General features: G+C 37.1%; 1 protein-coding gene across 1 annotated transcript in view; it reads left to right on the forward strand.

Annotated features, from left to right (window-relative positions):
- Positions 1–14,288, forward strand: part of LOC126184062 (KICSTOR complex protein SZT2-like) — a 218,434-nt gene that overhangs the window by 28,449 nt on the left and 175,697 nt on the right. The window contains exon 5 of the mRNA XM_049926422.1: positions 481–573. Coding sequence (XP_049782379.1) covers positions 481–573 — 93 coding nt within the window. The remainder of the gene's footprint in view (positions 1–480; positions 574–14,288) is intronic.

The raw sequence follows: 14,288 nt of genomic DNA on the forward strand, positions 1-14,288 counted from the left end.
AATCTGAAACACATCTTTGCTGCCTTTAACCTAATATGTGAATCAAGGCACTTTCCCAATGAGTAGAATGAAGCTATTTTAAATCCTCCTCACAAATCCGTGAAGGACCTTTCAGCTATAGAACAGTTTGTCCTGTGCAGGCATCACCTAATATGTGCTTAGTTTGGCCTCGTAAAAAAATTGTAATAATGATTGGAGGATAGATCCATTCTTGGGACATACAGAGATGTATCCCTGTCTGTATATGGTGTTTTCTCATCATCAACAAGAAATAAATCTTTTCTGGTTTGTTCTGTCCTACAAGGTCTTGGTCCAGTTATCTCTTCTTTAGTTGTCCAGTGTTCCTTCTCCCATGTTTTGCCTTGTAGTTCAGCAGCTCATTTAGATTTATGGGCTTATCCATTCTTGTTGTGTATTTCTTCGATTTCTTTGTGTGTTGTATTTCTTCTATGTTCAACTACTTGTTGTTTTATTTTTCAGTGTTGTATTCCTGGCTCATCTGTGGAATTTAGGCCGCAGATTTATGTTACAGTAATAGCTCATACTCCATTCTTCACCACACCAGCTCAGCAGGTGAGTAACAGTAATTTTATGAATATTTTATGTTACAGTTTGGCATGTCACTTCACCCACAAGAATTTCAACGAAAATATTTTAGTTTCATATGTACAAGAACTAGCAGAAATTCAGATTGTTGTCTGTAGCATACTTGTTTTGAAAATTATTGAAAATCAAAAAGGCCATTTTCATCTCATTGAAACTATGAAGACCAAATTTGTCATTGAGATATCTTTAATTATGAGTATGAAGTGTTCCCCGTCCTCTTGTATCCACTTTTCTTTTTCTTTTAATATTCCAGTGTCGAAATTATCTTGGTGGAACAGGGAAGAAAGTTGCATATAGTTCTCTAATTGGAGCCATTGTCGCCTTACTTCTCATTTTCAGAGTCTTACGAAGCTAGAGACTATGTAGCATTGAATGTGATTTGTCTCTACAGTAGGATTAGTAGTCAGGGCAATTCCTTGATGCTTTTCAGTTAATTAGACCAAATACCAGTCTATTAATCCAGAGCAATACAAATGTAATTTTAAACACAACATACATTCATCCAACTCATCTACACTATACTGTTCTAGATTTGATATAAAGTATACAGGCTGTAGAAGGAAAACAGAAAATAATCTCAATTAAGCTTTATTCCAGAATATCTGTAGTAAATTTCTGCTATAATTTCCAGAACAAAGATTGAGTAAAAGATCAAACTTGTTCCATCTACAACATGAATGAAATACTGACACTACAATGCAGTGAAGTCAAAAAGAGTAACCATGTTAGAAAGCAGCATAGGGCAAGTTTTTATTCATGGTATCTACATTGATCAAGAGCGAATTTTTGCCTCCGTTGCTCTCAGTTTCAGGGTTTACTCATTTTTCCTGAGGTATTTTCAGAAGAGCATGAAAAGAATGATATTCTGCAGTTTTCTTAAACCGCATGCAGTGAATGCTAGGCTGCTTTCTTTGAAACGATGAGGGCCAATTTCTTGCCCCATCCTTCCATCCTTCAGCAGTTTGAGGTTGTGTTCTATCTCTTATGACCTCATCATCAACAAGATGTTGAACAGTAACTTTCCCCCTGGATTACTCCTAATTATCCCATCTACATATGATGTTTTAGGTTAAATGCTAATGGAAAGAGAGAGAGAGAGAGAGAGAGAGAGAGAGAGAGAGAGAGAGAGTGTGTGTGTGTGTGTGTGTGTGTGTACCACTTTTTTGTTCTATGTATTGATGCTATTTTTTATTTCTGTGTTTGTGCAAATTACAACATCCTCATCTAATACAGCAAGGAAAACAATATTTGTTACCTAGCTTGCTCATGACTCAAACCTAACTTCATGCTGTTCTCAGCATTAAACAAAACTTGTGATCTCAGAAAATTTGTGGTTTGTGAAACCACAAGATGCAATAACAAATACTTGACCAGAAAATTTTTAAACATCCATCTGAATCTGGAATTGCAAGCTAGTTCAGTGCTCATTCCAGATTGTCTGTATGTGAAGACTGCAGGCAAGTGAGTTTCACTCTCTTAACATATCTGATTAATACAGAGGTCAAGGAAATGACACCATCTGTTGCTTAAGGAAGACATCTTGGACAGTCTTAAGAATATTGGGATTACACATTTATTCATACCTGTTTGTTACATGATTTCACCTTTGGGTGATGGACTGTCAGTGTCAGTAAAACATCCTTTATATAATGTATCTAAAAACAAAGATGATGAGACTTACCAAACAAAAGCACTGGCAGGTCGATAGACACACAAACATACACACAAAATTCAAGCTTTCGCAACAAACAGTTGCTTCGTCAGGAAAGAGAGAAGGAGAGGGAAAGACGAAAGGATGTGGGTTTTAAGGGAGAGGGTAAGGAGTCATTCCAATCCTGGGAGTGGAAAGACTTACCTTAGGGGGAAAAAAGGACAGGTATACACTCGCGCGCGCTCACACACACACATATCCCTTTTTAAAAAGAGTGGTTTGGTGGTGGCAGATTATGGAAATGAGGCTAACAATTGTCTGATGAAGAAATAATGACGTTAAAACCTGTGGGAAGCGGCTAAAAATGATCGGTGATGTAAGAAAAACGGAAATGGAAATAAAGCAAAAGTTATTAGAACTAGCCGAAAAGGTTGTTTAATAGGTGAAAGGAACTGTTTGTGAACTAGAAACGGTGGATTTTATAGCAGCAGTAGTGTTGAAAGTGGAAATTTTTTTTTTTTTTTTTTTTTTTTTGTTATGGTTTGGAAGTGGGTTACGTATTATTACGTATTACGTATTATTAAGTATATATCGGCGGGATAAAGTTGTATAGTAGATTACGATAAAAAGGGGAAGGTGAATACAAAGTGAAACTACTGACAAAAACAGGAGGAGGAAATAAGTCGACAGAAAAGACTTCGAAATGCAACAGTGACAATAATAAACGTAATTGTTGGGTTCAAATTAATGATATGAATATAATAGAGGGAAACATTCCACGTGGGAAAAATATATCTAAAAACAAAGATGATGAGACTTACCAAACAAAAGCACTGGCAGGTCAATAGACACACAAACAAACACAAACATACACACAAAATTCAAGCTTTCGCAACAAACAGTTGCTTTGTCAGGAAAGAGGGAAGGAGAGGGAAAGACGAAAGGATGTAGGTTTTAAGGGAGAGGGTAAGGAGTCATTCCAATCGCGGGAGTATTGTGTGTGTGTGTGCGCGAGTGTATACCTGTCCTTTTTTCCCCCTAAGGTAAGTCTTTCCGCTCCCGGGATTGGAATGACTCCTTACCCTCTCCCTTAAAACACACATCCTTTCGTCTTTCACTCTTCTTCCCTCTTTCCTGACGAAGCAACTGTTTGTTGCGAAAGCTTGAATTTTGTGTGTATGTTTGTGTTTGTTTGTGTGTCTATTGACCTGCCAGTGCTTTTGTTTGGTAAGTCTCATCATCTTTGTTTTTAGATATATTTTTCCCACGTGGAATGTTTCCCTCTATTATATTCATATCATTAATTTGAACCCAACAATTACATTTGTTATTGTCACTGTTGCATTTCGAAGTCTTTTCTGTCGTCTTATTTCCTCCTTCTGTTTTTGCCAGTAGTTTCACTTTGTATTCACCTTCTCCTTTTTACCGTAATCTACTATACAACTTTATCCCGCCGATATATACTCAATAATACGTAACCCACTTCCAAACCATAACAAAAAAAAAAGAAAATCCGCTTTCAACACTACTGCTGTTATAAAATCCACCGTTTCTAGTTCACAAACAGTTCCTTTCACCTATTAAACAACCTTTTTGGCTAGTTCTAATAACTTTTGCTTTATTTCCATTTCCGTTTTTCTTACATCACCGATCATTTTTAGCCGCTTCCCACAGGTTTTAACGTCGTTATTTCTTCATCAGACAATTGTTAGCCTCATTTCCATAATCTGCCACCACCAAACCACTCCTTTATATAATGTGAATGATAAGATCTCCACTGATGGAAATTGGGATGTACCTGAAAATGCACCCAGTGAGATCTTAAACCATGGCACTGGGGTGTACTATTGAATGTATGCATTTAAATATTACTCACAGTGAAGTTGGTGACTACATGTGACTACTATTATTTAGCAACTTTGTGCGATCGTTAGGTTGTCTGTCAGCGAGCTTCCATGTGTATTCAGAATCCTGCTACAGTTTGGTCAGTTATTGAGATTTAATTGTTGTAAAAATAGCTAACAAGCTGCAGGTCAAGTCTTTTAGGTAATACAGAAGAAATTTTTGATTTGTTACTGTATTCCATTACTGTTTTTGCATGGGGATGCTGCTTAGTGGGCCACAGTGGAGATATAAAAGAGTGACTCTCTGGAGTTTCAATTGTAGGAAAATGAGATTTTTTGCCACTTATGAGTCTCACTTGACTGTACTGATGGTTTGTACTGTATCCATGGGCACCAAACGGTAGTGCACCATGTGCAAACTTGTGATAGATGTATACTGTGTCAAGTTGTTCTCACTTTCCAAAGTCGTATACTGAGCATGTGATGCACTGGCTTCTCCTACTGTCACAATCTATGTAATTTTTTAGTGAAGTTATTTCAGCAAGTCACTCATTGATCAAATGTCCACCAGTCTCAGTACTGTTTTTGAAATTAATTTGTAACTGAGGTACTTCGAGTTTCCGAGCTTCATTGTATTAGTGAGATGTTCAACATGTAATATGTTGGACCCACATTTGGCAAATGACAGGACATCAAACTTTAATCTTCTTTCTTCCATTTCATGATCAATAGCAGCAGAGCTAAAATCCCTGTGTGATCATTCTGATTCTTAACATGTGATTTCTGATTCCATGGCTTCCACAAATGACTTCATATGCTTTCTGGATGAGGTGAAATCTTCAACAAGACTTCATTGGGTTTCTTCTCCTATCTTTATCCATCCAATCTGAATTAGTGCTCAGTCTCTAATAACCTTGTTGTGCATGAGATTTTAAACAGTAACCTTCCATTTTTTAATACCTTCATGAACTTTTGAATTTATTTCAATGTGTGTAGATAAAATAGTTGCACCTCCACTTTTACTAAAGGTTAACAATAAAATGTATTGCTTCTGTGAATCAATGTCATTTTTGTTTTTGTTTCTCAGTTGCTTGAATACTGAGTTTATTAACCAAACCTTTTAGGCTACTCATTTCTAACAGTTTATGATATGAATATAATAGAGGGAAACATTCCACGTGGGAAAAATATATTTAAAAAGAAAGATGATGAGACTTACCAAACAAAAGCGCTGGCAGGTCGATAGACACACAAACATACACACAAAATTCTAGCTGCTGGCGAGGCAACCGTTGGTTGCGAAAGCTAGAATTTTGTGTGTATGTTTGTGTTTGTTTGTGTGTCTATCGACCTGCCAGCGCTTTTGTTTGGTAAGTCTCATCATCTTTCTTTTTAAATATAAGTTTATGATATGAATTAGACTCATATATATATATATATATATATATATATATATATATATATATATATATATATATATATATAATTGTATATATATATATATACAATTAATATATAGTGGTTGGTTGTTTAACATTTCATACACCATTTAATTTTGTTAAGAAAATTAGTTAGAATTTCAATGAGGGTTTTTTTTAGTTTAGTTTCAGCCATTGGAGAATACTTCAGGTTAATTTTTAACCAGGAAAAGAAAGTGTTGGTCCTTTACTGAAAAAGTATAAAGGAAACATAGCCATCCATATTAGTTGTTTTAGTATATGATCATTAGGTATATGCAGTTGCTGGTAATGACAGTGAGACAAGCTTCACATGTTACAACATGTCATTTAAAAAAACTGAAGATTTTTGAGAGGGATGAGATGATCGTACCGATGCTGGTGAAAGAATTAGGAACAGACACATGACAACTGGGTGAATAGTGGCCCTGCTAAAGCAAGGTTGAAGAATAAGATCAGATGAAAACTGTTAAATATTTGTACATGAGAGAGAAAAGCTTCCATCCACAAATAAATATACAGGGTGATTATAATTAAAGTTAAACTTTCAAACTGCTGTAGAAATAACACCACTGGTCAGAATGATGCCAAATTGCAACAGAGAATTATCATAGAAGGGGGAAAACATATGACAGAAGAAAAATAAATAGTTACAAAATGTAACAGTAGATGGTGTTGAAAGCATCATAATTTAATAGTGGTCGACTACAAATGACAAATGAATCATACAACACTGCCTAAGGTGCACATTTGACGTTAAACTAACTGTACTACTCAGACTGTTAATTATGTAAACCCATCCACCACGACAAGATCATATCACATCAGATGGGAAAAATCAGTTTTTAATTGTCCTGAGGCCAAAAACCACATAAAAAGCGTCAATCAAAATCAAATTGGATTATTAATTTGCATGTGACTGGTGCAAAACATGTTCAATATGCTGTCCACCATTTTCTGCGGCAAGTTGAAAACAAGAAGCAGCATGTTCCACAACTGATCGAAGTGTTTCTGGGGTCATGTTCAGAATGTGTTGTGCAATGCATGCCTTCAATGCAGCTAAGTTTGCAATCGGAACACTGAACACAACATCTTCCAAATAGCCCCACAGCAAGAAGTCACATGGATGAAGATCAGGTGATTTGGACAGCCAGGCTGTAGGGAAATGGTGGCTGATAATTCTAGCGTATCTGAAATGGCGCTTCAACAGCTGCTAAACCAGATTTGCGATGTGCAGAGGTGTGCCATCTTGCTTAAAAATGATCCCATCCACGCTATTGGAGAGCTGGAATGTCGTGGTTTTGCAAAAGATGCTCGTAGCGCTTACTAGTGACAGTACAGGTAACAGGACCAGAAGCACCTGTCTCTTTGAAAAAATATGGCCCTATGATAAATGATGCCATAAACCCACATCACTCTTACACACCATGATCATGGGTATGTCCAATATTCGGGCAATTCTCCGTGCACTAGACATTTGCACACCACCACTTGTCTCCTCATGCATTGCTGTGGCCACCGCTTCCACTGACATCGAATCAATTCATTTCCTCTCTCTACCAGGTTGCACACCGAAAGAACCCATCTTTTCGAATTTCTGAATCATTTTCTCCAGACCCACAGCAGTCATCAGACCAACACCTATTTTCAAACCCTTCAGTGTCTGGAACTTCTGCAGAGTGATGTGTGCACAGTCATCAATCTTGTAATACAGCTTTACAAACAGAGCACGATCCTGCATTGAGACAATCATGACAAATGTCACAGACTTGAAAGGAGGAAAATCCATGTGCCCGTCGTGTTTATACCAGCTTCAGTGGTTCATGTCCATGACATATTTTGACACATACAGCACCATCTATTGCTCAATTTCAGACTTTTTTTTTTCTTCTGCCATACATTTTCCCTCCTTCTCTGATAATATTCCATTACAATTTCATGTCATTCTGACCAGTGGTGTTATTTCTACAGTATTTTGAAAGTCTAATTATAATCACCCTGTAGATTCAGAAATTATCACTTTTGTGAAACTTAGTTTGTTCTTTTCTCGCCCGATATTCTGCGAATTATGGATGAAGGGCAACAGGCAGATTCCATATTCCTAGATTTCTGGGAAATGTTTGACACAGTGTCATACTGCGGACTGTTAACAAAAGTCTGAGCAACTTGAATAGGTTCTCAGACATGGGAGTGGCTTTTGAAGATTTTTTAGATATTCGAACCCAGTACATTGTCCTAGCTGTTGAGTGTTCATTGGAGACAAAGGTATCATCAGGAGTGCCTCGGGGAAGTGTGATAGGACTACTCATATTCACTGTATACATAAACACTATGGCAGATACACTGAGCAGCAATCTGCAGCTGTTTCTTGATATCACTGTGGTATACAGTGTTGTCTGTGAGTGTCTGACTGTAGTAGGATACAGGATGACTTGAGTAGAATTTCTGTTTAGTGAGATTAATGGCTGCTTGGTCTGAATGTAGGAAAATGTAAATTAAAGCAGATGAGTAGGGAAAACAATCCTGTATTGTTCGAATGCAGTGTTAGTGGTGTGCTACTTGACACAGTTATATTGATGAAATGTCTAGGCATAAAGTTATAAAGTGACATGTAATGGAATGAGCATGTAAGGTGAGTTGCAGGGAGGGTGAATGTCGACTTCAGCATATTGGGAGGCTTCTAGGAAAGTTTGGCTCATCTGTAAAGGTGAGTGTGTATAGAACACTATGTGAACCATTCTTGAGTACTGCGTGGGTGTTTGGAATCCCCACCAGATCCGATTAAAGGAAGACATTGAAGCAATTCAGAGGCATGCTGCAAGATTTGTTGTTGGTAGATTTCCATCAGCATGCGAGTATTACGTAAGTGGTCCACAAACTCAAGTGAGAATCACTGGAAGGAAGAATAATTTCTTTTCTTGCATCACTGTTGAGAAAGTTTAGAGAACCTGCATTTATGACAGACTGTAGAATGATCCTTCTGCCACCAACATACATTTCAAGTAAGGACTGCTAAGACAAGAGAAATCCGGCCTCTTACAGAAGCATATAGGCAGGTGTTTTTCCTTCACTCCATTTGCAGGTGGAATGGGAAAGATAATGACTAGTAGTAGTTAAAGGTACCTTCCACTGTGTGCTGTATGGGGCTTATGGAGTATGTATGTAGATGTAATAGTAGGCTGAAGTGAAAGATTTACTTGATAGATAAATGAAAATAAATTTCTACTGATACAGAGGCATGGGAGAAATTTCTATAAAGATTTACTGTGGTATGGTGGTGAATGGAAAACCTAAATGGGAATAGACATAATTTAAGAAAACACTCTTGCTCATTTAAAGAAAAATGGAACAGGTGATGAGAAGAATACATTGTACGACAGTGATTCATTTAGAATTTGAATTAAGTAGTTCTTCGTGAAAAGTTGAGCAGGGGGGAAGGAGGAGGAAATTTTTGATATTTGGGGGACAATAAATTATTTTTAGTGTAGTCAGCACGTTTTAGTAGTTGAAAAAGCAGAAACACTATAGTGATTGAAAAATTGGGATGTTGTGCGCCAGACTTCGGGAGAACAGTGTGAAATGGGAAAAATCGGCTTTTTGAGGAAGATTACTACGGAGGCAGATTTTAACGGAATCTGTAATTCTTCCCAGTTGTGAAAAACCCATTGTAGTTGTCTCACTTTGACCATGTAGCATTTTGGTATATGAACAAACAACTATGGAGATAGTTTTAAAGAAATTGATGTCAAAGGATTGTAAAGAAATTTCAGTATGAGGATACATAAATGCATAATTCTAAGCCACAGTATGTTTGGTTTGTGGGGTCATGAAAAAAAGGGTTATGGACATTGAGGAATTGCCTTTTTGGATCGAATTTTGCTATAACATAAATAAAATGCCTCAGAGGAATTTTTGAAAGCATGGCATTGTGTTCTATGATTTACTGCAAATATGGAAGTATAACCTGATGGGACCATTGCAGTTACAAGAATTCAGTTTTGAGGCACAGTGCATCAAAGGAGCGGATATTTAAATTACTTTTGCTTTGTCCAGTCTTCTAGATGACCTTGAGGATATACAGATACAGAGACCTCAAGGTTGGGCCTCAAATATATGAAACATTAGAAAAAGTGACCAGTAAATTTTTACAGTGAACAGAATACTTACTCTGCATCAGAGTTATTGAAAAATGGGTCATGAAAATGTTGCTAAGTAGAAGTTCTTAAATGCCCAAAAGTTCAAGAAGCACACACATATAAAACATCTGAGATTTTTATTTATATGCGTATTTTTTGTATTGCTAATTCATTGCCCCTTACATTTGACACCATGCAAGCAGTAATTAATAACATGTAATAAATATAAAATTTTGCACATGTGCATGGGATTTGCAATCTAAAAGTAGAAAGTTTAGGTTTACCATCTGCAGTAGTGTAGAGTACTTTATAAATGCTCTGAATTTCACAAATATTTTACTCTTTTTAGATCACAGGTGAATTGATTATGCTTACGCTTTACAACATTATTATGAAGCAGTTAAAATCTTTTCATCCTGGATGAAGATTAAAATGGAAAGCAATAATATGCCCACTGTGTTATAACTTCCAGTTTTGCTTTTCTGGTTGTTAGTTATTACTTTGTCAGGTGGACTTTTATCAGGTAGTATTAATGAATTTCATTATGAGAGAGTGTTTTGAGATGTGTTGGTGATGTTGAAGTGATTGCGCATGGAAGTCAGCTACATTGTAAGAGGAATACATGCACATTTATTTTTATTATATTTTTTTGCTTTCAAATTTAATGTGTTTTGAGGAGTAGAAAGGGGCAGACAAGTGATTAAGAAATACATCAAAGCAGAAGTACTCTTAAGTGTCTGAAGATGCAGTAGCCTTTGTTATTGCAAAAGGCCAAATTCTGTTTTGACATTACAGAGGGAAGGTATAACAGAAAAATAATAAAGTATATTTAAATGAAAGCAACATCTTTTGCTAAATCACCTTGAAAAGCTATGGCAAAATCGTAGTGCACTTTGGAGTGTTTTACTGCTGTTAAAAATGCACAGATTTGGGTACTTCTAAAGATGTGAAATTTGTTAAATGAGAAACGGAAGACTGAGAATGGTGAGTGTATTGCACGTCTTGATATTAATCCCCTTAAGAGTTTATAAGAGAATGCTAATTGGATGCATCAATTTCATGATTGAGGTTAATGAATTCATTAGCTTAGCAAATTTGTAGGAGAAATTCTTGATCTAAACAAGAAAGCAGTGTGAAAAAATCAAAAAAGTGTATATAATTTTTATTATGGGTGCTTACATTGCAACATGTTTATCATAAAGTGAAACTAACAGATTGATGCCTTTGGAAAAAGGGATTCTTGTCTTTGTCTGCAGAATTCTCTCTTAGTTCCATTAATGCCTCTGTAACTTTTAAATTTGGGGCAGTAGAGGTAATACTTCAGTTTTTGAAGCTAAAATTCTCACTCAGTTCCTAGCTGGCACTACATGTGGAAGGAGGAATTTTTGTGGAGCCACACCATTTAACCCACTGCACAGGAAAATCTGGAGACTGGCTGATTGTAAGGCAGGTTCAGCATACCAGTTAAATTCTCACCAATCATCTCCCAGTTATGGACTCCCACAACTGCGCCATCAAATCTCTGTACTAGTTACTTTCAGTGTAGTACTGATCTCTTCAAAGTCTCAATAAAATTCTGTTGTAATCTCAGAAAAATTGTGATGGTGAATTTCTTTTACCTGTTGTGCAACATTCACTTTTTTAACAGGAAATTGTTCTGTACACTTTTGGTGGTTTTAGGTGGGTGGGTGGATGGATGGATGAATGGATGGATGGATGGATGGATGGATGCAAAACCATGATCACATTCATGGTGTTGGCATATTTTATAACTCCTGTTTTGGTCTTTTTACAGAGCACAAAGTATCCATTTTGCACATTTTACTCACTGTTACTTCTGAATTGGAGAGAGAGAGAGAGAGAGAGAGAGAGAGAGAGAGAGTAATCTGTTCCTCCATTGTGAATTCACCATTTTTTGTAATAAATGGTAGTGAAGAATCTGTGAAATCATTATTTTTCAACACGTCCAATACTGCTGTTATTTCTTTTGTCTCCAGTTATCGAGTGGACAACTACTCCTGGTTTACAAACCAAACAATTTCTTTTGTGGCTACATTGGGTGAGCATTTGCTGCAGGAATCATCATAGATATTATGTTGCTTGTTGAAACCATTTTGTTAATTGTTTTAGAGCCAAGTGTGATGGACAAACATTAATGTACAAATTCTTTACACACTCTGGCAACACAAGTTTTTCCTATTATCAATTTACCATACTCAGTTTTCCATCACAGCCATCACAGTGCACACATTTTGGGTGATGTGTCCAATTCTGTTTCACTCTAGTGATGAGTAGCAACAATGGAAATGAGATAACAATTTTTCAGCTCTTTGGCTACACATTGCTGTCATCTCTGCTTTCCTTTGCTTATGTGAAATGAGTCAGCCTGGGAAATTTTGTCCACTCATATGTGCTAAACTCTTGAGGGGCTCTAAAAGCTAACAAATTTCAACTACTGCAGAAATGTTGTCAACTATACAGTCTACTAAATACGAGTCAAAATCAGTTGATAATAAAGAAGAGGAACATAGAGCTGTAACATACTTAATAAGAAAAATGAATGAGGGCTATAGTGGCATAATTGGAGGTAAGTTCTTTCTATGAACTCTTATGCAGAATAAGAGTCTTCATCTATTACAAGAATCTACATCTCCATCGACATAGATACTCCCCAAGCCACTGTACAGCACGTGGTGGAGGGTACCCTGTCATTTCTTTTCTATTCCTTTCGCTAATAGAGTGATGGAAAAATGACTGTCTATATGCCTCCATATGAGCCCTTATTTCTCTTATCTTTGTGATCCTTAGTTGCAATGTATGTTGGTGGCAGTAGGATTGTTAGGCAGTCAGCTTCAAACGCCAATTCTCTAAAATTGTGTTCCCGAAGTATATTTCTAACACTTACGTGTTGTTTGAACCTTCCAGTAACAAATCTAGCAGCCTGCCCCTGAATTGCTTATATGTTTCCTTTAATCCTACGTGGTATGGATCCCAAACATTCAAGCAGTACTCAAGAGTAGGTCACACCAGCATCCTATATACAATCTCCTTTACAGATTAACTACACATTCCTAAAATTCTCCGAGTAAACCGAAGTTGACCATTCGCCGTACCTACCACAGTCCTTTCATGCTCATTCCATTTCATATCGATTTGCAACATTACGTCCAGATAGTTAAACGATGTGACTGTGTCAAGCAGGACAGTACTAACACTGTATCTGAACATTACGGGATTGTTTTTCCTACTTATCTGCATTAACTTACATTTTTCTAAATTTAGAACTAGCTGCCATTAATCACACCAACTTGAAATAATTTTGTCTGAATTATGTTGTATCCTCCTACAGTCACTCAACTTCGACACCTTACCATACACCACAGCATAATCAGCAAACAACTGCAGATTGCTGCCTACCCTGTACGCCAAATCATTTATGTGTAGAGAGAACAGCGGCACTCATATTGCGCTTCCCTGGGACGCTTTTGACGATACCCTCATTTGTGATGACTACTCGCCATCGAGGACAACATACTGTATTCTGTAACTTAAAAAGTCTTTGAGTCAGTGACATATCTCTGAACCTATTCCCCAGGGGCATCATGTCAAATGCTTTCCAGAAATCTAGAAATATGGAATCTGCCTATTGACCTTCAACCATAGTTCGCAATATATCATGTGGGAAAAGGGCAAGTTGAGTTTCGCATGAGTGATGCTTTCTAAAACCACGCTGATTTGTGGACATAAGCTTCTCAGTCTCAATAAAATGTATTATATTCGAACTGAGATTATGTTCAAGGATTCTGCAGCAAAGTGAAGTTAGGGATGTTGGTCTGTAATTTTTCAGGTCCGTTCTTTGACCCTCCTTATGTACAGAAGTCACCTGTGCTTTTTTCCAGTTGCTTGGGAGTTTGCACTGTGTGACAGATTCACGATAAATGCAAGCTTGGTAAGGGGCCAGTACCATAGAGTACTCTTTGTAATACTGAACTGGCATTCCATCCGGACCTGGTAACTTTACAGCATTCTGTCTGATTGTCAAATGATGGTATGTGTGTATGATTCTCCTGTGTGAACAATTTCTTGAATGTGAAATTTAAGACTGCCACTTTCGTTTTGCTATCTTGAAGTGCCATGCCAGACTGGTCAACAAGGGATTGGATGGAAGCCTTAGACTTGCTTAATGATTCTCTCTCTGTCTGTCTGTCTCTGGGAGGAGTGTGGTGGAAATTCCTGTTCGCCCAGCCATATTTAGCTTTTCCCTAGTTTCACTTAAAGCAGATGCTGGTACGGTTCCACTGAAATGGATGGATTTCCTTCTCCATCCTTTCCAATATGAGCTTGCGATCTCTCCCTCATGATGTTATTTTCAAAGGGACTTAAAACCCTAACTGTCCTTCCTCGTTATTGTTTTAGTAGAAAACTGAGAATAATTTTAATGTGTTACGGTGCAGACAAAATACCATGACATGGAGGAATTTTGAGGCATGGTAATCTACTTACTATTCTGAAGGATAATGGCTGATGACACACCGGCATGCTAACCATCATTATGTGGCAGTACCCCTATAACGAGATACTGACACAGCACTTT

This window comes from Schistocerca cancellata, chromosome 4 (assembly GCF_023864275.1).
Source record: "Schistocerca cancellata isolate TAMUIC-IGC-003103 chromosome 4, iqSchCanc2.1, whole genome shotgun sequence".
Lineage (NCBI taxonomy): Eukaryota > Metazoa > Arthropoda > Insecta > Orthoptera > Acrididae > Schistocerca > Schistocerca cancellata.